We start from the raw sequence: 23,620 nt of genomic DNA, 5'->3' as shown, positions 1-23,620 counted from the left end.
AGAAGTTTTAAAAAAATTAACAATCACCTTGCATAGGTATTTAGATAAAAACCAACCCAGGAGGTAAGCAATGGGCTGGGACAAGGTGACCTCTCAAGATCCCGTCAGTCCCAGGAATCCAGAAATCACGTACATACAGGTATAAAGGACTAGTTTTCTCCCTTTCTGGTTTTGATTGGTATGTCTGCTTGTATGTTTTAGCTTAGTATAAAGGGAGAAAAGGATTGATTAAATTAACATAAAGTCTGTAAAACAGTCAAGCTATACATCAACTGGACTTTTATAACCCTCACAAAATAACATATCTAATATACATACATTAAGTGCTTAAGGATATGCATATTAAACTTTTGGGGGAAGCACGTGAGAATGAAATGGGAAAAGAAAACATTCTAGAACCCTGACTGGGGAGATAAGAGCACAAAACAATGTACATTGGGCTTTCAAAAAGTGTCATTGAATGGTCCCCTGGGTTTTAAACTTAGACACAAAATAATAGAAGGGCTTATACTTTTTTTACATTTCTTTTTACTTTTGTAAAAACTTCTTGACAATATTGAATGGAATGAAACATAACCACTATCTATATCCAAGTGTGAAGTCCTAATATACTATAAATAAATTAATGCAAAAAGGTTAATACCTTGTTCTCTTTTTTGTTAAATAGGCAAAACAATTTATAGGCACAGAATACATTTACTAAGAAATTGTTTTTAATATCATCTTTAACATATTAAAAAAAACCAAAAGCAACAATTCAGTAAGGATCCTTCCATTGTTCTTTATACAGATTTAAACGCTGTCATGTAATTTACCAGTTACATTTGTAATTAATAACCTTCCAATCACTGAGTTTAGAAATTACAGTATTTACTGAGCTAAACTCTCACAAAATAAGGCACAACTACATGATCACAAGTAGTAAATACAATACAAATAATAAATCTGAAAACTAAATGAGAAAATATTCATGCAAAAGTATCTACACGAGCTATGGATATGAGATTCAGTTCAAAGAAGGAGACAATGTCATGTACGTAACTGCATTAGGTTACAATAAATTCATTACTTGTACACCGAAAGAACTTAGCAACTTTTGATTCTATTTTATACAATTTACATAAATTTAGTAAGTTTATGCACAATATTCACATCTGTAACAATGACAAAGTGATCATTAAAATTCAGGCAAAGGTCAATTAAGACAGTAATGTGTGGCACATTATAATTACAGAACACCATTCATCAAGCTCATGTCTACGAGTACTGAATTGATGGCACATTTAAATCTTACAGATCAGATCACCCACGGTTTTATAGCCAAAGTGCATTTTAAAAAGAAAATAGTTATAGTCAAATAGGTCATGAATATCAAAATATATGATCAGAATTCGCTGTCCACATAGAAGCTAAACATGTTTATGCAAATGCAGCATTAAAAAAAGTGGCTTTAAAGTTCTTAAAATTATATAAAATAATGATAAAGACTTTTTAAGAGAGATGGGAAAATAACAAATTTGGCAGTTACTATTTAACATTACCACGAGGAAAATATTCAACTAGCTAATCCCACATCAAGAGGTAGTTCAACAAAATGTTATTTTTATACTGCATTGAGGTTTTTGTGTTTGTTTCCCTCTTTTTTTTTTCTTTAAAATGAACAAATCCTATACCAGCAGCTTTATCTTCTATTTCAAAAAATTCTATGGACACAATGTATTGTACACCAAACCAGCAAAACTTGATTTTAACTCACACTTCCGTGCTAGGGTTTGGAATTCACCAACACCTGATGTCAATATGCTTTGCATTAAAGTCAAGAGTTGGGGCTCTGTGCATGGCAGCTCTAGCTCACTGACGAGATATTATAACAGTACCAGCAAACACTTAAATGTACATCCAACAAAGACTCAGAAGAGGACTTTTTAATTAAAAGGAAACAAAAAACACTTTACTTGTGTTTCCAAAAATACATTAAATTGGTAAAAGTTGATAGCAAAAATGTGAGGTTTCATTTATGTTCTCAGTATAGTAGACTATAGTAGGTAAATTATTTGGGACTTATGAAATGAGTTAGATAAAAACAAAATCACTCAAATACATATGGCTGTCTTTGTTGTCAGAGGAAGGAGGGGCACAGAGAAGGCCTGCAGTGCATCCAACTAGGAGATGAAAGGAACAAATATTCAAATCCAGAATTCTCATGACATTATCTTAAAAAAAAAAAGTGGTGTCGTGAATATATTTGTATTTCCAGCACAATTTATTATTTATATGGAAAAGTAGAGGATTAACTTTATTTGGATTTGTAAGCATATAAAAAATGCATAAATAGCTCAGTTTATGTTATCCAACATTATTTTTAATAAAGAGATATTATATTTCTTTATTATATAAGCTCAAGGATGTATGTTGAATCTAGTCCTGAGACTTAATCAGTTCTCTTAATAGCTATTGACATCAGGGTTTACTTAAAATTTTTTTAAAAAAATAATCAAATGAATATGTAGCATTCTTTTTAGTTTATATATGATGTAGATATAGCATAAACAAAATAATTCCATTTCAACATGATACTTGAAAGAAAATGTATATAATAAGCTATTGATTATAAGTGAAATATTAACTCATTTTTCTCTGCTACTGTTATTAAACGAACAAATGTATAACTTTACATTTCTTCTCTACAAAGAGTAATGAACCAATATTAGTGATTTTTCTTTTCAGATGTTTTCTTCAGATGTTTTCCAATTTTCCAAGTTAATAAGACTATGTATGCTAAATTAAAGTTCAAATCCATTGTTTTGCATACAAATAGGCTAATCCTTAATTATCCTTACGGTGCTTAGCTATTGTATAACTTTGGGAACCCTAAATATGTTTGGTTTTAGATATACTCTATTCTCCAGCTGTTATTTAAAGGTAATTTTACAGAATTATTTTTGCAAAGTTAAAAGATTTCCTAGTTGATATGGAACCCCAAATTCAGAACCATTTTAAATTTAAGTCAGTTTTACAACTTTTAAAAATTCATCCCATTTTAAACTTAAGTCAGTTTTACCACTTTTTAAAATTCTTCCCTATGCTAAGAAATAAATATAAAATAGAATATTTAATGTCTTCGTATCCTTTTGTATTTTATTTTCACAGGTAAGACTATAGCAATTTTAGTTACTAGCTTAATGATGAAAAATTATAACACAGTCTAACAGTGAAGTTGAGCTATACTTGCAAAGGTCAAACCAAATAAAGGCAAAAAGCAGATCCATTAGAAAACAAGTTCAGCTTTCTGAAGATGCTAGTGAGAAAAAAGTAAGGGTATGATATAAAAGCTCATCTCAGAAGAACTCTCACTTCCAAGAAACCAAGAATAGGAACATTATACAAGTTCTACAATTCATCCTACAACTAAGGTGAGGGTGGGAAGCTTCGGAAGATTCTTAATGGATAGTACGTGAGAGTTTAAAAAGGAGACAAACACAAAAAGAAAAATTAACCCTAATCTTTAAAATAATAACTCCGGGATAACCATAAATTAAGCAAATGATTTTACAGAGGTTTTCATAAAATCTACCCAAGAGAATTTAATCAGTATTGTTAAAACAAAAACCAAATTTTGAATCCATGGTTACATTTTACATTTTAAGGTAAACTGTAGTTAAAACACCCAAATAGTAAATTTATAATGTAACGAGGAAACTGAGTTATGGACTTATATTGAAGAGAAAAGGGTAGTCAGAAAGTGTTATGTGCATGACTTCACAAAGAGAATATATAATATGTTATTGTGCAACAAAAACAGCAGCAAGTGATAACATCATCCATGTCCGCTGTGTACATTAAATTTAGAAGAAGTAAGCTATGGAACTGTAGTCTTCATTTGTGAACAATGAAATTATATTTAAAAAAATACATTGCTATTTTCTGTCCAAAGTTTATTTACATTTCATTGGCTAATTCTAAACTTGGCATGAAAGCTGTTCAAGAGGTCAAATGGAAGAAAGTAATGAAAGAAGAGCCCAAGTCTCACAAAAATAGAAGAGTTTTACTTGATAACATTCCAAAATATACGAATTCTAATTTGGTCTAGTATCGTAACCAGTGGCCAAATCAAATAGTAGTCCAAGACCTCTATTAAGTACATTTATTAAAAATCTAACGTTAGTGTAATATTACTCTGAAGTTGTGTAGCCCATCACCCTTGCAAGTCATTGAAACATGCATCACAGACACGAACAGGCTTCTTGGAAGAAGGAGTTAAGGCATTTTTGGCTGAACACTCAGCACAAAAGATATTTCCACACTGTCGGCAGTGATGCTGTAAATGACAAAAATTAAACAATGTCAAGCATAAAAACTACACCAGAAGCACAAGAAACTATATGAATAGCACAAACTACACTTAGAAGGTATATTAGTTTTGAGTGTCTAGCGTATTACTTAATGACAGACTATTTCAGTATGTTAATTTAATCCCTTTGTTAAATTAAATGGAAAGTTTCCTATTTATCAAACACTATGCTAAACATTTTATACGGAATTTATCACTGAATTCTCAAAAGAACCTTAGGAGGCATTTAAAAAGTGCTAGGAAAGTACTCCTACCTATTAAATGAAAACCTACTCTTATTCATCAAATGTTTCAGGCATCCTGTCTTCAAATAGGAATATAAACTTGAGTCATAACATGATGGTATTATTTAAAATGCATTTTTAAAATCTCTCTGCTTTTCTTTCCTTTACAAGAACCCCATGATGACTAAACATATGAGGTTAATATTGGCATATTCATTTAGCAAATGATTGTCCCAGAGAGTAACTCAGTAGGAAGGCAAAGACTGAATTTAAAACTAAAATGTAAACACATCCTAACCAGAAACTAGATTAAGTTTAATTATTCTATGGCATTGTAAATTAAAGATAACCAATAAACAGACTTTAAAAAAACAAAAGGTGGCAAACGCAGGACTCTTCTGGTGGGTGTGACACTGTCACTCAGAAATAAAATCTAGGAGCACAGCAATGTGAGGGAGCCATTACCCGTCTCACGGTCACTGAGAAGCCTTTCCCACAGGCCATGCAGTTTTGTACTTCATTGTCTTCAGCCCACTTTCTATTCAGCGCCTGTGTATGTTTGATCTGTTAAAAAAAATTTTAATGCATTATAATATTCAACATTTTAAAGAATGATGGACTATTTCTAACTTGGTGCCAGAATTATATAAAAACTTGGATTTCCTGGCTTATTGTACCCTCATGTATCCCCAACAATAAAAAAAAAAATTTGATTACACGCACAGGGAATAAAATCTTAAAAATCAGAAATACTTTGTTCAACTTCCATTGCCAAAAGTAGCCATAGTCACAAATCTGAATGACAAAAAAAAAAAAATAAAGTAAATCAAATTTTTTTCTTAAAAGGCATATCTAACATTTGGTGATTCCCCATCCACTCTAACCTTAGTGATCACTTCCTCCTCAGGACTGTGAGAACATATTCAGATCCCATCTTTGATACATGCTGACTCATACCTTCTCTGGTATTCTTGAATTTTGTAATTCTCTCCCTGTACTGACAAGTCATGGATGACATGGCTCTCTAATTAATCTCTGAGGTCTCTGGAAGAAGTTCATCTTTTACATTTAGCTACCCACAAAACCTGCAAGGCTGCTACACAGACAGGAGCTATTAGAAAGTACTTATAAAACATGAGATTTTTTTAAAAGCTGAAAATATGCCTTTCACCAAGAGGTCAATTCTAGACTAAGAAACTGCTTCCCCTCGCCAGGTGACTTACCTGCAGTGACTGGTTTTCTCTGCCCAGTTCCTGGACTGCTGCAGTTGTATTGTCCAGCTTTCTTTGCAATTCTAGGACTTTGGTTTGAAGCTTTTCTATTTCACCTTCCCCCTTAAGACATCTAGAATATATTCCAAAGAGGTAATTTTTTAAAGATCCTTCTAGAATATAGATAATGTTCTACTTCAGTAATCATTAATCTCAACCGTAACAGAACCTCCATAGTGACCTAGTTTTCACAGACGAGACACGCACGACATGTGTGTAACAGCACGGCAGGCCTAGTTCCTTGTGTTGAACACCTCTGCAGTTAACAGGCCCTTGGGCGTTTCTGATTGTTTTAAGGGTTAACTTCTAAATAGCTACTTAAATATCTGCAAGACTTTATCCACTTTTCTCATGATTCTTCTGTTTTAATAATGTGGACTATGACAATCTTCTATGGAAATCTTTCAGTGGAAATCAACTGATTTTAGTAGACATGGATCACCTTTCCAGTAGTGCTCTCCTTTCATCCTGATTATTCTGAACCGTTGCTTCTAATACTGCGATTTCACCCCGTAAGTCATCCGTTTGTTTCTCGAGCTCACTGACTCTCCGCTGGCTAGACTGCCACTCCTTCTTCACAGTGCCTAAATTTTCGTTTAATGCTGTAACCTGCATGGTAAGTTTAGCCTCATTTTCTTCATGCTTCTTCATTCCTGCTTCTTTTTCCTTTATTTCAGAATGCTGAAAGAAAAAAAAATGAAAAATGGGGGTGGGGGGTAGCTATTACAAAAGTAGTCCAAAATAAAGTGCTTTATTGAATTGAAAATACTGGCAATATAAATAATATTGCTTCTGCCAGAAGAGAGGCAGGAGACTGTACATACTAACAAAACTGATTCCATAAACATCTGTGTAACATGAACTGGCTCAAAGGCCATATTGTGGACATGATGTTAGCAAACCTCTTAGAAGATCAAGCTAAAGTGACATGACTTTAGATATTTCTCTTTTTCAACAGAGCAGGAAAAACACACATAGTTAGGGATCGCAAGGTGCCCTACAGGTGAAGCTGGCATTTCCTTATTTCACCCAACTCCACACACATCCTTTTCTCTACCAACCTTCCACAAAACAGTAGAAAGCCTTCAGATCACTGTTTCTTAAGATTGTAACTCTTCACCTAAGAGATTTAGTGATCAAGTTATCCGAAGATATTTGGATTTAATTCAATAGAGGAAAGCCAGATGCTTCCCACTTGGCAGGCACAATTTAGGGAAGAAAAAGTAGACATTGGTCATCGTAATTCCAAACTGAAGTTTCCGCCCTCCCTTATCAACATTCACTTTGACCAAACAAATGAGTTCAACATACCTAGCTTTTCCATTATATACTTAAGTCTACACAGGTGTGGGTTCATTTCTGGCACTAAAAAATGTTTTTTAAAAACTGTATTTCAATTGGATTTTCACTTACACAAACCAACATATGATTACCTAGTAAAACACTTCCAATCACACATCAACTATTTAAACAAATTAGATCTCCTTTCTTAATAACTAAAATATTAGACAAGTATTCAGTCATAACTTCAGAGTAGGAAAAATCCTCTTGCTGGATTGATTTAAAGCTCATTCCCCCCATTAACCTACTGACCAGTTTAGCTTCTTTTTCAGTAAATTCTTTCTTCAGCTCATCTTCTTCCTTTTTCACCTGCTCTTTTAGCATCTGCTGGTTTCTCTTTTCCTGTTCAAGAGCTGCCTTCAGGGAATCTACTTTTCCTTGAAGTTCTAATTTCTGCTGAATCAAAAGCTGTTTGGCATCCTTAAGATTCGATATCTCCTATTGAAAAAGCAGGGCCAAAAATAAATCATCAGAGGGTACCAAAAAAGTATACACATTTTAAGAAAGGAAAAACCTACATTAAATTTGTAATACTGTATTTGTAATACACGTTTGACTTGAGTATTTTGAAATTAGAAGAGGTGTTCAATGTAACTTGTATTCATCTTTTGTTATATGTTGAGTATAACGGAATTTTAATAAAGGTCTAATACAGGCTTTTAATACAGGCTTCTCTTTTCTTAAAATGTACATACATTTTTTGGCACCCTTTGCCTTTCAAAATGTACCTTTTAACATTTATGCAATTTATCACAAGTGGGTAAGTTTTACTCACTTCCCTTACGAGATTCTCAAAGCTCACTATTTCAAACAAGTGTTTAAAAAGATCCAATATTATTCACTTCCTACTCAGCAACTATCTAATTCAGATGGTACCTGGTTTGTATATGTTTTTATTATATTAGTTGGAAAAAACAAACTCTACCTCTACTTTCCCTCTTATCACTTAGCTAGGATTTATTGGTCATCATTTAGTCATCACACATAGTGTTAGGTTCTAGGGACATCATATAAAGATGAATTATATTCAGCTCCTCCTTTAAAAAAAGTCACACTCCAGAGGAACAGCAAGTTATAATGAGATAATTAATTATAAACCAAATGGTAAGTACACTGACAAACATAAAAGGTATTGTTAGAGCTCTCAAGAAAGAATCTAACCTTTCTCTAAGAACATGAACGGCATTTTACAAAGCAAATGACAAATAGGATTCTTTGGCACCCTATTTATGCTTATAACAGATAAAGTGTTAAAAACGAGATTAGATAAAAATTTAAAATAAAACCCAAGAGATTGTCAAGGATTTTAGGAAGAAAACCAGGTGAATAAATAGAATCCCTTAAAGCCTAATTCTAAACTCTTAAATATTTTAAAATTTACTATCTACAAATATAATTTTCAGTTAACTCACTCGATTATTATTTCACTGAAATCTAAACTCTTAGGGATGCTTTGCTTTATTAAGTAATCTAAAAATGAAAGTAACATAGTTTCAATATGTATATAAACATATTCAATACAAGAGTATTTGTCAAAAATGAAACAATTTGCCTAGCATATAGCAGGTACTCAATAAATATATACAGATATATTTTAATCTGAAGAAAATAATGCAACACAGTAGGCAGGAAAAATAATTACCTTTTTTTTCTAACTTTATTGCCAAAAATAATTATCTTAACATACCTTTATGCTTTCTTGTTTATGGGACTTGAGTTCTTCAATTAGTTTGGTGATTTCTTTTTCTTGTCTACACTTAATTTCCTCCATCTCTGCCAATTTAGATTTTTCATTTACTAGTTCTTTTTCTTTCAGTGACTGTAGAGAAATAATTATTTATTAAAAAATAATTTTAGAGCAGATACTTAAGTGAAAATTAGTGTAATAAAAATGACTGCAACTATTTCTAACTCTGGATCTTCCCCGTTTCCGTCTAAGTTAATTGAGCAAATTACTTATTCTCTTTGCCTCTGTGTTTATTTATACAGTGTGAACAACAATTATAAGACCATCATAAAGGTGAAACAGTTAATATCATAAAATAAACAGTGCCCAGCCAGAGTAAGAATATTATAAAATTTAGCCAAACTACTGTTCTTACTCCTGCAACTCCCGTTTTATTAGTATCAATACATTTATATAAGGTGCCTAGCTAGGAGCATGATATATTACCACATTCAATCTCTATAATACGTATATTTTTTTATCTCCATTTTATAGGTAAAGGAACAAAGGTTTAAGAGTAGTAATCCCATTAGCGATAGAGCCAAAACCAAAATAAGATCTAAAGCCCTTCCAATTAAACACCTATAAACCATAGTTCTATCATAATTTTCTAAATTTGAAGCACAAGTTACAAATTTTATTTCATCTTCAACATACCCACCCTCAAAAAAATCCCAAACATTTTTAAAATTTGAACTGGCTCAAAGTATATATTAATTTCAGGAACTGAACACCACAGAATATACCAAGAACTATAGGGATTGTTCACGTCAGCTGATAGAAATATATTATTTCAACTACGAAACAAAAAATAAAACATTTCTTAGAATCTGAATTCCTCTTCCTTACAGAATTTAAATTAATTTTTCAAAATGTAGTGGTCATATAAACCAATGTTTTTAACTTAGCATCATTTACATAAAATATAATTCTACTTCTCCTTAAAATAAGCTGGATCTTAATTTTAAGAATTCTTAACAAACTTCAGAATTATCTAAGATAACATGTTAATGAAAAATTCTTGAGGGGTTATAATATTTATTATTAAATACCCAAGGGTCTATGCTGTGAAAAATAGATTTGTTCATAAAAGTGAAAAAGAGCAGTAAGAAAAATGGGTGCACGTGAAAGGAGGCTATTCAGAAGTACTACCTAGCTTTACAATTCCAGTAATCACAAGAGTTGTATCAGAAACTGTACATCTGAAAGAGCTATTGAAAATAAAGGTGGTACTTGTATAAGAGATTTGATCAGGTGATCTCTAAGACCATTGCAACTTAGGATTTTAAACCTAAGACAGAAAGATGAAATACCTTTTCTTTTTGAATATCTTGTAATGCTTTACATTGCTCCTTTAATTGCTGGTCTTTCTTTGCTGAATCCTGCTCCAAAGTTGCCTTCGCAGTCTTTAATTCTTGGATCAATTTATTTTGATTTCCAATTTGATTTCTGTTTGAAATCAAGTCTTCCTGCGCCAGAGAAAGCTTCTCTTCCACAGACTTAGAAAAACAATTTCCCCAAATTATTATATGTCATTTTTAAGCAAATTTCAACAGAAACGTAAGTTTAAGATCAGCATTGTAGAAGCAACATACTATAAAAAGACAGCATGTTATGTCCTTCAATAAGATCATGTAAAAGAGAAAGAATTCTGAATATTAATTCTCTTGCCTATAGAAAGCACTTATAGTAAAACATAATTAGTAAGCTGAAGCAATTCTAACATCTCTACAAATAACTTACTAGTAAATATTTAAAATATTTACTGAATGTTGATCACATCTTTAATACTGGCTAGGTGATGTGAAGAAAGATGATAATAGTAGGACCATATCAAACACATCCCGAGAACATACAGACAGTGAGAGAAAAGTCATAGGGAGAGAGGAAAGGAAATAATTTTAAAACAGATGCAATTAAATGTCATATTATGTATACATATACATTCTCTAGGATCTATGATACCCCTTGCCACACTAAAAATTTTAGTAAATAGGAAGAGTTTTTGTCTTAGAGAAAAAGAAAAATTTTATTTCATAGCTTCCAGTTCAATCAAGTGAACTACAAGAAGAAACCCAGGCAAACTTCTGAGGCTCTATCTTGAGAGAACCATCACCTCATCCTCATAACTTTCCATCTCCGTGGTAGAAATTGTGATTACCAGTTAATGAAGCCTATAGTTATTGACTGTTTTAACTGTTTCAAGGCCCAAATAGTCTGAGAAGCTGAAGTTGGGGTAAGGGCCAGCTTTTTTAACTATTAGGCTTCATTTGGGGGGGCAGATATGGTCACAGGTAGTGAAAAAGGCAGGAAGCCTGCACTCCCAGGGGCTTGTGCTAAGAATCAGCAGGGAATGGGGTCCACCCAAAGCTCTCCCAGCAGATCCAGCAGAAGCTCATCTCTCTCATTCTAGAGACACAGCTCCTGTGAAAAGGAGGCAAAAAAAAAAAATGTAATGTAGGAGAGGAACCCTGCTGGCTAGGCTGTTAGTTAAAATACTCAATTAAAAAAAGGGGAAAAATAAATAAATGAAAGGAGTCTTATTTATAAGGATTCTTAAGCGTCCTAAAAAAGGTAAGTTTACTCACTACCAATAACCCAGTTCAGAAGTCTTTTGGAAAAAAAAATTCAATTGTCAATGACTGCCAACAGAACACTGAAACCTATGAGGCCTATTTTTTTTCCCCCAGGAGAAACCTAAATCATCCAGTTCTTTACCCATCAGGGAGCTCACCATTAATCGAGCACACTGCTAAGGTAGACTAGAGGGTAAGATGGTCCTGGAGGGATCTGACAGCCTCGCCTCAGCACAGCACAGGCACATACTCTGGAAGCTGTGCTGGGTAGTGGAGCCCACGCTGCATGCCAGAAGCACAGAAAGACACCGAGCGTGAGACTTTCTGCAGAATGCGGCTCACGGAAGACTCACGGTGCATGAGGGAACTGACTGACGTGTCACAGGAGTGAGAGATTTTACATAAAAAGAAAAAAACTGACAAAGTCTATTTTGAGTGACCAAATGTTCAGGAAAGCAGCAGTACCCCTAACCTCTCACTGTGAGATTTCTAAAATGCCCCTGGTGTAAGTAACAGCCTATAAAGGATTAAACTCTCCAAAATCAGTGACTAATTTGTTTAAGTCAAGTTCAAAATCAGACTGCCTCGTGAAGTCTTTTCTGAAAATACCAAGATATATTGTTCTCCCCTGAACATTCCTCTGTGTCACTCGGTGGCATACTGTCATGCACTTTTAAACATTCCTTTTTTTTTTTTCTGTTTTTTTTTTTTTTTTATTAAATCATAACTGTATACAATGATATGATTATGGGGCATCATAAACATTCCTTTTGTCTTTCTTATTATACAACATGTAATTTCATCACCTCAGCACCTCTCCCCTCGGGGAAAACCCTCTCCCACTTCATGGTTTTGTTGGAATTATCTTTAACCCATGAACTATTGGAGTAGACAAATTCCCTAAGTGGTCATCTACCAACCTTCACTCTTACTGTGCCTATCACATTATACTACTCAAACAAAAATATCATCTCTACAGAGTTCTGTGGTGGCTATCTTCTTTCTATCTATTCAAGCAAGTTTTTCCAGTCTTCTTTTCACAATAAAACATTTACAATTTTAGTTATACTTTTTCTTGATGTCTGATGAATTACATAAGGGATTTGTTTTAATTCTAACCTTATTATCTTAGCATTTTCACTTTGCCCAAGGTGTAAAACTTGCAATTAAATTCTATTTCTCCCATTTGTGAATAACAAAGGATAGTACATGGCATAGCCAATTTGAAATATCCAGTCAACAAACTTAAGTATTTCATAAATGATCCAGCAGATGGGGCTAAAGACACAGATCAGGCCAAATGTCTTCCATTCTACCTTGCCGGTCAGAGTGCACTCTGTCAACCCATGGTACACAGCCTTGGCTCACGACTGTGTCATGTTACAAGGTTCTCAATCTCTCCCCTTCTCTCACATGCAAAAAGATCATAAAACATCACTGAAGCACAAGAAAAATGATGATTGATAATCATCTCTTAATCTGGCCTATAAATATCATTTGAACTTGCCTAGCAAAGTAACTCCCTCGCTGTCTTTAGGTTAAATCCAAACTCCTCCACAAACATGCCCTGCTTTTCAACAGTGTTGTAAAGAAAAAAAATAATAACCTAAATGTGATTTTTTTTTTTTAATAACAACTTTTGCTAATGTTGGTATCAATGGAGAGAAAGATAAATGTCCATCATATTGGCACTATGAAAATAGTCTTACTCCATTTCCTATTTCTTTGTCAAATAGCTAATCATCATTGATTCCTTCCCTTCCAGCCTGGTATATATCCAGCTCTTTGGTTTGTTTCATCTTCTCTCTCCCCAATTAACATTTTCTATTCCATTCTCTTTAATTTTAATCTCAGCTCTAACCATTCACACCTTAATTACTAGAAGTTTTGGAGAAAGTAAAGAGAGAGAGCTTCTTTGCTAACCTTCCCACCACTAGGCCATCCCAAGTCCGATCCAAGCTATCTGTAAACCACCACCAGGTTGTTTTCTAAAATACTATTTTCTTTATCTTACTCCTCTGCTTAGACTCTTCTCTTTTCCCCTTAAATATAACATGCAATCTTTTTAGCTAGGCATTTAAGATAACTTCACAATTTGGAGCCAACCTTTTAAACTAGCACTCCAGCAAGACAATTAATAACTGTCTCCTGCTTTGGCCATTCTCCCTAAGTGAAATGACCAATTTCTCAAAACTGTGAATTCAAATTCTACATATCTTTAGGATCCAGTCAAGTCTTACCTCTTCATAAAGTTTCCCTACAACAGCCTACAAATAAAACAAACATGTAATATATAAATAAAAGGTTTTAATATTCTGTGATTTTCAACAGAATTTTTCAATACTAAACTTACTGTAAGTTGAATAAAAAAATAAAAATCCCAAACATAGGAAAGAAACATAAAGCATGCTATTTGAATGTGACAAAAAAAGAAAAAAGGAGAGAAAACTGGCTGAATCCTCTGAGTGCACATAAATATTTAAATTGATACCTTAATGTTACACTAAAATTGTTTACCCTTTTTTCCATAGGATTCATTTTAATAAACTTGATATTTTATCTAATCAAATAGTTTTGCAAAAAGAAAAAATTTCTATACATTGTTATGTAATTACAGTTAAGTTTATTTTAAGCTATAATTCCTAATTTTAATCATTAAGCATTCCAGTAATCTTAAGAAGCTGACAAATACATAAAACAGTATTGCCTGACAAGCGACAGTAAAATTGCTTGCATTTTTCACAAGTAGTTTACATTTATAACTCCTTATATTTTCTAGTAGCAGCCCATCTTTAAAGTTATTTTCACACAAAGAGAGCAAAATCCTTAAATAAACTAACAGTATAGAAATAACATATATCCAAGTTATTTTATTATAGATATGTCATTTTTAAACGCCCACATTTATGTACATCATTATTTTGTTGTAACTAAACTTTTTAAAAAGTATATTAACATAAAAATAATTTAATTTAAAACAAGTATAAAATTCCACAAACATTAGTATTCCTTTGCCTATTTGGGCTCAAAGGAATTATTTAATAAATTTCTATTTTAATTTAAACAACTTACTAAGTTTTTATGGTATGATATAGTTTACTTTACCTTAAGATCTTGTCTTGTGGCTAGAAGTTCAGATTCTTTTCCATAGAAATCAGATTGAAGCTGTTTTAGGTTTTCCTGACTTTTTTCATAGCTAATTTGTAACACTGATATTTTCTCTTTCTCTGCTGCAAGTTCCTGGGCTGCCTGGGTTGACTGCTGCTGTAGTTTATTCTCAAGCTCTGTCTGAAACAGACAGTGGTTCTTTAAAACAGTATGCATGCCAAAAAACAGTTACAAATATAAAATGAAATTCACGCAACTAAGAAAATTCCTGAGAACAAGTTGAACTGCACTTATGCCCTAATATTCCACTTCGATAAAGAGTAACTTACTTACCTTGTAAAGTCAAAGCATTACAAAATCCAACAAGGTCTCAATTTAAAAACCATAAAGTGCAAAAGCAAATAAAGAAAAAAAGCATTTCACTGGAAACTACTATATTCATCAGGTCTCAGGAGATGAATAACAACTACATTCTGATGGAGGACGCAGTGCTAGATGCCTTGGGTGATAGAACTTCAAGGCTGAGCTAAAGGAAACCATGCATGAAAGAAATTAAGAAGCCATCACTGTGTTGAGGTTTATAGTTTTTACTCTTGCAAATTCAAGAACAACTCAGGAAATTTCTATGGGTCATCTTTATTGATATCGAGACAGAAAAAGAAAAATCTCACAGTAGTAACTTCTCTAAACCTTTAACCTCTTTAGTCTTTAAGAAGATTCAGGAGATGTGCACAAATTATGACATAATTAAAATATATGTATAGTATGAAATACAAGTACTTGGCTTTTAAACAAAAGACTGCTTCAATGAAACTGCAATGGAGGTCATCAATGAACTTCACATTCCTAAATCCAATATTCGTCAGACCCGTGTGCTCATCTTACTTGATCTCTCAGCAGTACTTGGTATAGTTGATTATATCCCCTTCTAGAAACATCTTCTTCAACTTAGTGTCCAGGGCACCTTACGTTTTAGGTTCTCTTCCTACATGAATGGTCATTACTTGTCCAAATATTTTACTAGCTCCTTTTCTTCTGCTAGATCTCTTAACGTTCCCAAGTTCCCATCCCAAGGTTCCACTGCTGGCCTCTTGTAGACCTACGGTTTTAAACATCTCTTTATTTACAAATGACTCCCATATATATGTCTCTAACTCCAACCCCTCCACCTGAACTCCAGGCTCTCACATCTAAGTATCTTCCTGACAGCTCCACTTTAATAACTGACACATACCCTACCTTGAACAGAACTCTTAATTCCTGGCAGCAACCTTGCACATGAAAGGTGCTGTTTCTCCTCCTGATGAGTGGCATTACCAAGTACCTGCATGAACAAAGCCTCTTCATTGCCTTTCACCATCTCATCTCCCAGAAGTTTTTTTTTTTTTTTTTTTTTTTTGTAGAGACAGAGTTTCACTTTATTGCCCTGGGTAAAGTGCCGTGGCGTCACACAGCTCACAGCAACCTCCAACTCCTGGGCTTAGGCGATTCTCCTGCCTCAGCCTCCTGAGTAGCTGGGACTACAGGCGCCCGCCACAACGCCTGGCTATTTTTTGGTTGCAGTTTGGCCGGGGCCGGGTTTGAACCCGCCACCCTCGGTATATGGGGCTGGCGCCCTGCTCACTGAGCCACAGGCGCCACCCTCTCCCAGAAGTTTTGATGACTAAATTTCCAAAATTACGTATTCACAAATTATTCACTTCCAATATTTCAGTTTGTGGCATCATGATGCCTGGTCTCGTTATTGGAACAGTATTTCAAATGCCTTCCCTGCTTGATCCTTTATTTCCCATTAGTTAAATCTCACCATTCTCTGTTCAAAATTCTCCAACAGGTTCCAATTGTTCTCAGAAAAAAATATATTATTCTCTGGTGTCTCATAATCTACAAATGTACACACTGTATATAAACAATCTGATCCCTCTCTACTTCTCTGAGATCACCTCTAATCACTTTTTCCTTCTCCCGCTACCTTTAACCCATGTTGTCTTTTGTTTCTAGAAAATACCAAGCTTGTTCTAAAGTCATTGCACTAGCTGTCCCCTGACCTTTGTATGGATAGCTCTTATAATTCATGTATCAACTCATGTGTCATGTATGTTGTCTATATATTGCATGAGATTATTTGGGAGCCATGGATCAGAGATCCAGCAAACATGCTATAAGTCAACTGTCTCTGCACCAACTTTATTCAAAACCTAGTGTGAAAATATAGAATAAAGAGGATGTGACCTCTTACGCTCAAGTAGTTTATAATTTAATGGGGAAGCAAGTATGTAAAGAAAAAGAAAACTGTATTATATAAAGAAGAATGAAACAACAATTTAAATAGAAATATAATGAAAATGGGGACTTAGAAGAACTTGGCTTTCTAAAGGAACTAGTATTTGAACTGGGCCTTTAATGATTACCATAATTTTGAAAGATTTTATAAAAAGAGAAAATCAGACATCTCCAGGAGAGGAAACAATATTAGCCAAATTTTCAAACGTGTCATTACAGAACATCAACTATTGGAGTGTGTGGTACATAGAGGAACAAGAGGAGTTAAGGCCGAAGAACCGACTGAAGTTAGATCACAGGAGATATTGTATAGTTGTTCCGCTTTTACTCACTGGAGGACTCAAGGTTTTCAAGAACATAGAAATGTGATCAGATCCGGTTTAGAGCAAAAACTAATCAGTTTGTGAAAGATAAAGTAGCTGGTCAATTCTCCTGCATTCTCCTTTGGAACTTGAAGTTTTCCACTGTTAAAGCTAATATCAAACTTTGTATTTATGCATGTTGTTGTTTGTTTTTACTTCCCACTAATGAATTTGAGTTCCCCCAAGTCAAAAGAACTCTTTTTTCTTTTTTTTTTAGCAATAAGCTCTTATTGTTTTCTTAAATGAATGAATGAATCCATCTCAAAGAGTGAAGACAGTGGAGACCCAAATATGAGCCCAAAGAGTCCAATAATGTGGTTATTACTGGGATTTTGCAGAGAGCTTTGCCATAATTAAACAGAAAGAAAACAAGACAGCAAGAAAATGTTGAAGAAGTAGTGTTCTTAAAAAGAAAAGGTGTGAGTGTGTTACGGCCTTCACCATAACGAGAATGTCCATGAACATGAACTGCAGGAAGAGCCCTCAGAAAGGGAGACGGCATGGGCTGTGATGAGATCATGTCAGGAAGAGCAGTCAGGCAGTCAGCACCTGAGCCCTATCAGTCTGCGTCCTCTCTGCAGCCATCCCATCTTCTCATTTCCACTGCCACAGCCTTAGTACAAGCTTTTTTTTTTCTCTTTTATCTGGGATACTACAGAAGTCTCTTAATTAAGGTCCCAGGCTTTTCTACCACCAATCTTTCACTCATTCACTGAAGAAATATTAATAGGCACCTACTTTATTTCATGGCACAATTCCAGGTGCTGGAGATAAAGCTGTGAGGGGAGGAGGGAGATTTGATGGAAGGAGGGTAAGTGGTGGGAACATTCCTATGGTTCATACTGCAAGCGTACATGTCAAATCTAGTAAGTATAGAGTACAAATGTTTTAACATAGTAATTAAGTCAATGAGGTAAAGGCTATATTAACTAGTTTGATGTAAGCATCCCTAATTGTATATAAAATCAGCACATTGTACCCCATAAAGGCATCAATGTATACATGATCTATGTGTTTATGACTTAATTATAAAAATAATTAAACATGGGACCTGTGCTCATGGAGCTTATACTTGAGTGGGCAAAGAAACTAAACAGGGTGATGTGAAAGATGCATTTCTACTAAAGGTTGACTGATCTAAGAAGCATATACACAAGCTCTTAGATGATATAAGAGCCAACAACTGTTTTCTTCCACATTGCACTAACCATAATACTAAGAATTTTAAATACATTATCTCAATGTTTACAAAAAATCTATGACCCTATTTTATTGAGCTCAGAAAGATGAATCATTTCTCTAGGACCATTAGACTAATGGTATCTTACAAAATTTAAATTCAGACCTGCTGGCTCTTCAATCTATCTTCTTTTCATGATGCTACACTTCTCCTCAACAAAACTGAACTGTTCTTAGCTTACAATGACTCTCCAGTTACTCTAAATTCCATGTCTAATTTACAAAGACTGGGTATGTATCCAGCACTCCCTGAAACGATGTCCTCCTCCAGGTTGAGAAGTGTGCTCCCTATTCTAGCAGCCACATACTAACATAATAGTGAACTACCAATATTTCCTTTAGGGGATCATCTAGCAAAGCTGTGCAAAGAACAATCGTTCCTCAATACCCTTGGGAGACCGGCTCTAGGATACCTCCTCCCATATCAAAATCTAAGAATGCTCAAGTCCCTATGAAATGGCATAGTATTTGCATATACGCTGTGTACATCCTCCCATAGGCTTTAAATCATCTCTAGATTACTTACAATACCTAACACAATGTAAATACCATGTAAATATAGTTGTTTTTAAATTTGTACTGTTTTTATTGTTATTTTTTCTTTTTGAGACAGAGTCTCATTTTGTCACCCTTAATAGAGTGTTGCAGCATCACAGCTCACAGCAACCTCAACCTCTTGGGCTCAAGTGATCCTCTTGCCTCAGTCTCCCAAGTACCTGAGACTACAGGCACCCACCCACTGCGCCTGGCTATTTTTAGAGGTGGGGTCTTGCTCTTGCTCAGGCTGGTTTTGAACTTCTGAGCTCAAGCAATCCACCTGTCTGGGCCTCCCAGAATGCTAAGATTATAGGCGTGAGCCACCTCGCCTGGCAATATTTTTACTTTTTATTGTTCCCTCTAACCCCAGTATCTTTTATCCCAACTGCAGATTCTAAAGCTGCAAAAATGAAGGGATAATTATATAAGCAATAAATATTAATCATAATATTAATCATGAAATATTTCTGAAAGAAATGTTATTGCAACTAACAATTTAATAACAAAATGTGCTAAAATACTTGAGTTTTTTCTTTCACTATGTTTTGATATCATAAAATTGAAAATCTCAGAAATTTTTGGATGCAAGTAAATTGTGAAAAAAATGACCTTAAGGTATCAAAGTACGCAAAATAATAAGCACTGTGATAATTTCATGCTCACTTTTGGTTATATATAACACAAACAAAAGAATAGGCAAATTTGTCTACTCTTGCTGTATTATTAGAAAACTACTCTTCTATAAAGTAGCATAGTAACAGTTACAAAAACACTAGTCAACATAAAGTATAAATTTGTGGCTGTTTCCATTTATATTCTTTTAACTCTCGTAGCATGATACCCAACTCTTAACGGCACGACATTTATTCTACATTTTAGGGACTCTACTGCTCTTTTCTCCAGGGACTAATTACTATGCACAGATCAATGCTGGGGAGGGGAGTCGTTTTGTTCCAAATATTTTATATTAAGTACAATCTACTTTTACCAACTCTTGGTCTGGACAAAGATTAAAACATAGTCAATAACAATAACAACAACAACAACAAAAAAACAGATGCCCAATAATAAATTAAAATAGGTTGAAAATGGAAACCATTATAACTTAAAATATTAAACAATTATAACTACATAAAACCTGATTCTACTGAATATTTTTAATATTTATTTTGCGATTATTTTCCCTTAATAAGTATGATTTATTATCTGACAACATGCTTATAATAAATGGAAATTCAGACTTAGATATTTTATCATATAATGAAATGATCTCATATATTTAACTTAGAAAAATTTTTAACTTATCCTAAATTTTCTATGTAATTCATCTGTATTAATCATATTATTATCTTAATTACCTTGTGTGAAATAGCAGTTTTAACTTCTCCTTGGAGGGTTTCAATTTGCTTTTTCTTCTGTTCAGCCAATTGCTTGAGCTCATTTATGTTTCCTTGAAGTTGTTGCTCTTCTTTTTCCTTTTGTTTTAAAGTATTCTGGGCCTGTGAGATTTGTTCTTGCTTTGAACTGAGTTCCAATTTCAACTGATCAGAAGTCTAAAAAAAATAAAAATCTCCTTAGCATTCATTTATTCATTCCAAAGACATCTACTCAGTGCTACATGCCAGGCACTACTCCAGGAAGGAACGACCATGGCTGTCAGCCACAGATAATTAGTAGTTAACAAAAGAGAAAAATCCCTGCCCTCATACTCCTTTTAGAATTGACACCATTCAATATTAGATGCTGGATTAAATTCCATTATTTGTTTAATTCTATCTTCCTTTTCAACTTAATAACTGTACATTTAGATGGAGTTTCTGAATGAACTACGCTAGTATGCCCTCGTATCCCAGAGAACAGGAATGTCACCATCCGTGTCTGTGCTGGACGTCTACTGCCTTTCAGAATATTCTCAAATGCTACTGAGCCTACTGGCCACAGTTAATCAGAAAGAATAGCTCTATATTGACTATCATAAAACTGAAAGCACTTTTGGGAAATAAATTAAGTATATGTATGATGACACTGAAGTACATTGCATTAGTTACCTCATTTAGAGATCTGGGGCTTGTTTTGCTACTACCTTATTTTACAATTTGAATAGATACTTCTGTTCAAAATTAGACATTATACAGAAGTCACAATGAGGTTCCTCGCAGAATAAACCATTACCATCTCTTACCTCTCCAGCCAAAGTCATGTGTTCATGTTTATGTATACTACATTAAGAATCCAGCATTACATTTGACCACATTCAAAGTTACTTTTGAATAGTTTTAGACATAGATCTCTCAGCTTATCCACATGCATAACAAAGTATTTTTATGCAAAACAGGAATCAGATAGAGTGATGATAACGATTATGTTATGAAAACCAGTGATAAAATAATAACTAGAGTATGAGCATTTACTTTGTTACAGTGTTCCAAATACTTTAAATATATTAACTCATTTATTTAACTCTATGACACAGATTCTATTATTAGCCCTGTTTTATTCCTGAGGAAACTGAAGCACAGAGATTAAGTAATCTGTATAAAACAAAATGGCATAGCTAATAAATGGCACAGCCAGGACACACTGCTATTTTACTGCGTATAATATGCTCCCATGTACAAAGTGCTTCCATGTACGATTCTGGCCCAAACTTTCAGGAAAAAAACTTTCATTTTAATTTTTTAATTCAAATTTGTATTTGTTTACATATAGGTACTTGTTTTTTGTATCATAAAGGAATTTTGTAAAAATATCAGCTAGATTGCTAGCTCCTGATTAAAGAGTACAAAGAGAAACATGTCGTTTTTCCAAGGCTGAAAATGCTTTCCTGCAAGTTTGTCATATGTTCAACAAAACTGATTATCATTTTCCAGGGTAGTATTTTGCATATGGATATCATTACTGCTTCCTAGAGTATTAATGCATAAGCATAAATAAAAGAATTTAAAACATTTATATAGATATGGAATTAGTAGTACTCAGATAGTAGCACATCATTATTTTTCCCTCAAAAATTTGGGGGTGGGGGGAGTGTGTATTCTACACAGCAAAATGTGGTCAATTTTGAACAATCTTAATTCAGAGCTCGGGCGCTAAGCCAATATAATCTTGCATTTTACATGACTGGCATCTATAGCACAAGAGTCTTCTTTTAATCACCAACTAGAATACAATAGTGTAAAATTCTTGTCAGGACCACGTTGTGGCTTTATCAAATCAGATTTTCTGCTTTGATAAAGTTGCATGCGTGGACTCTAGCTACTCATAGGTCCATCTTCAGAGAGTAACAACCATATATTACACTCTTTATTTATTCATTTGCTTGTATGCTATATTAACAAAACATTAACCACAGAAAAACCTCTTGGTTGTTAACACAACCTTTATCAAATACACCATTAATATAAATGTCCAGGAAATAAAGAGCCCAAGAAAGGTCATTTTTATGGAAAGCCTATTAAGATTGTTTTCAATCTTATTATCCATAATAATGTTCCTTATCCTGGATAATCAAATTATAACTCTGTAGCTAGTTGGCTAGATTTTCTTTTTTCATTATATTCCTTTATTTAAGCCTTTTATTATAAACTAGCTTAAATCTTTTTAATAGTAGGTAGAACACAAATAACATTTTTAAGCAATGTATATGATTCATTACACTTCAGAGAAAAATACCTTCCTCTAACATATCGGTGTGAAAATATTTTGAAGATATAAAGGCCCAGGCTTTGCTTATTTGTGTTACTAAAAAAAGAAATCGTACCTCCTTTTCTTTTTCAAGTGATTTTTTCAGTTCATTCTGTTCCTTAAGTGTACTTTCTCTCTGCACTTGAAGTTGATGCTTTAATTCTTTGCAAGTTTTTTCCTTAAAAAAAAAAAAAAATGAAAACTACATTCCACAGAAAATATTTGTAAAAACTTTAAGAAGATAAACTAAAATTGTGCATGAACTAAGAAAGATAAAATCAGACATTTCAATGAAAAAACAGGGGGAATGACAACAAAATGCTAAGGATTTCTATTATCAACCGTCAAAATACTACTTTAAACAATATTAAGAATATTTTAGAAAACTTCAAAACCACATTTTTATGTCATAAATTTCATTATAATTAACTTATCATACTATTTTAAAAATAGAACACTGGCTTCAAGAAGATGGAAGAAACTTAACAAAATATTAAAACAATAAATTAAAAAGCTAATCATTTATAACTCAAGAGGAAAAGTGTACAATAGCAAATGTCTTCTCCAAACTTCAGAAAGGAACATAAAGGTAACACACTGATATTACATACTTTTAATACTACTAACCACTTCCATTGACCCTCATATTGAGAACAGAGTTTTATTTTTGCTGCTACCATGTATTAATCTGGGTTAAAATATTTCTGAGACCCCATTCCCCTTTAAGCTTTTCCTAAAACTCTGTTTCTTTTTCTTTACAGTTTAAATATGTTTTATGGAATGTCTAAACACAATATTACCTGGAGTTTTAGAATATTCAATAATGAATAAGAGAGTTCACAGTATCCAGAGTTAAAAAAGTCAATAAGATTTTTCTGGTCTTTCGTTTTGTTTGTTTGTTTTCAGGAAAGTAAATAA

General features: G+C 33.6%; 1 protein-coding gene across 4 annotated transcripts in view; it reads right to left on the bottom strand.

The window, feature by feature from the left end:
* Positions 1–695: 695 nt before the first annotated feature.
* The window catches only part of EEA1 (early endosome antigen 1), a 178,492-nt gene continuing 155,567 nt past the window's right edge, over positions 696–23,620 (bottom strand). For all 4 annotated transcript variants that reach the window (XM_053584482.1, XM_053584480.1, XM_053584484.1 and 1 more), the window contains 10 exons: positions 22,779–22,880; positions 20,377–20,571; positions 14,595–14,777; positions 10,227–10,412; positions 8,875–9,006; positions 7,440–7,625; positions 6,289–6,527; positions 5,799–5,919; positions 5,041–5,139; positions 696–4,318 (listed from right to left, as the gene is read on the bottom strand). In XM_053584482.1, coding sequence (XP_053440457.1) covers positions 4,196–4,318; positions 5,041–5,139; positions 5,799–5,919; positions 6,289–6,527; positions 7,440–7,625; positions 8,875–9,006; positions 10,227–10,412; positions 14,595–14,777; positions 20,377–20,571; positions 22,779–22,880 — 1,566 coding nt within the window. In that variant the 3' untranslated portion in view covers positions 696–4,195. The remainder of the gene's footprint in view (positions 4,319–5,040; positions 5,140–5,798; positions 5,920–6,288; positions 6,528–7,439; positions 7,626–8,874; positions 9,007–10,226; positions 10,413–14,594; positions 14,778–20,376; positions 20,572–22,778; positions 22,881–23,620) is intronic.

The sequence above is a fragment of the Nycticebus coucang genome, chromosome 3, assembly GCF_027406575.1.
Source record: "Nycticebus coucang isolate mNycCou1 chromosome 3, mNycCou1.pri, whole genome shotgun sequence".
Lineage (NCBI taxonomy): Eukaryota > Metazoa > Chordata > Mammalia > Primates > Lorisidae > Nycticebus > Nycticebus coucang.
The sequence above is the reverse complement of the archived record's forward strand: the minus strand, read 5'-3'. Positions and strand labels throughout refer to the sequence as shown.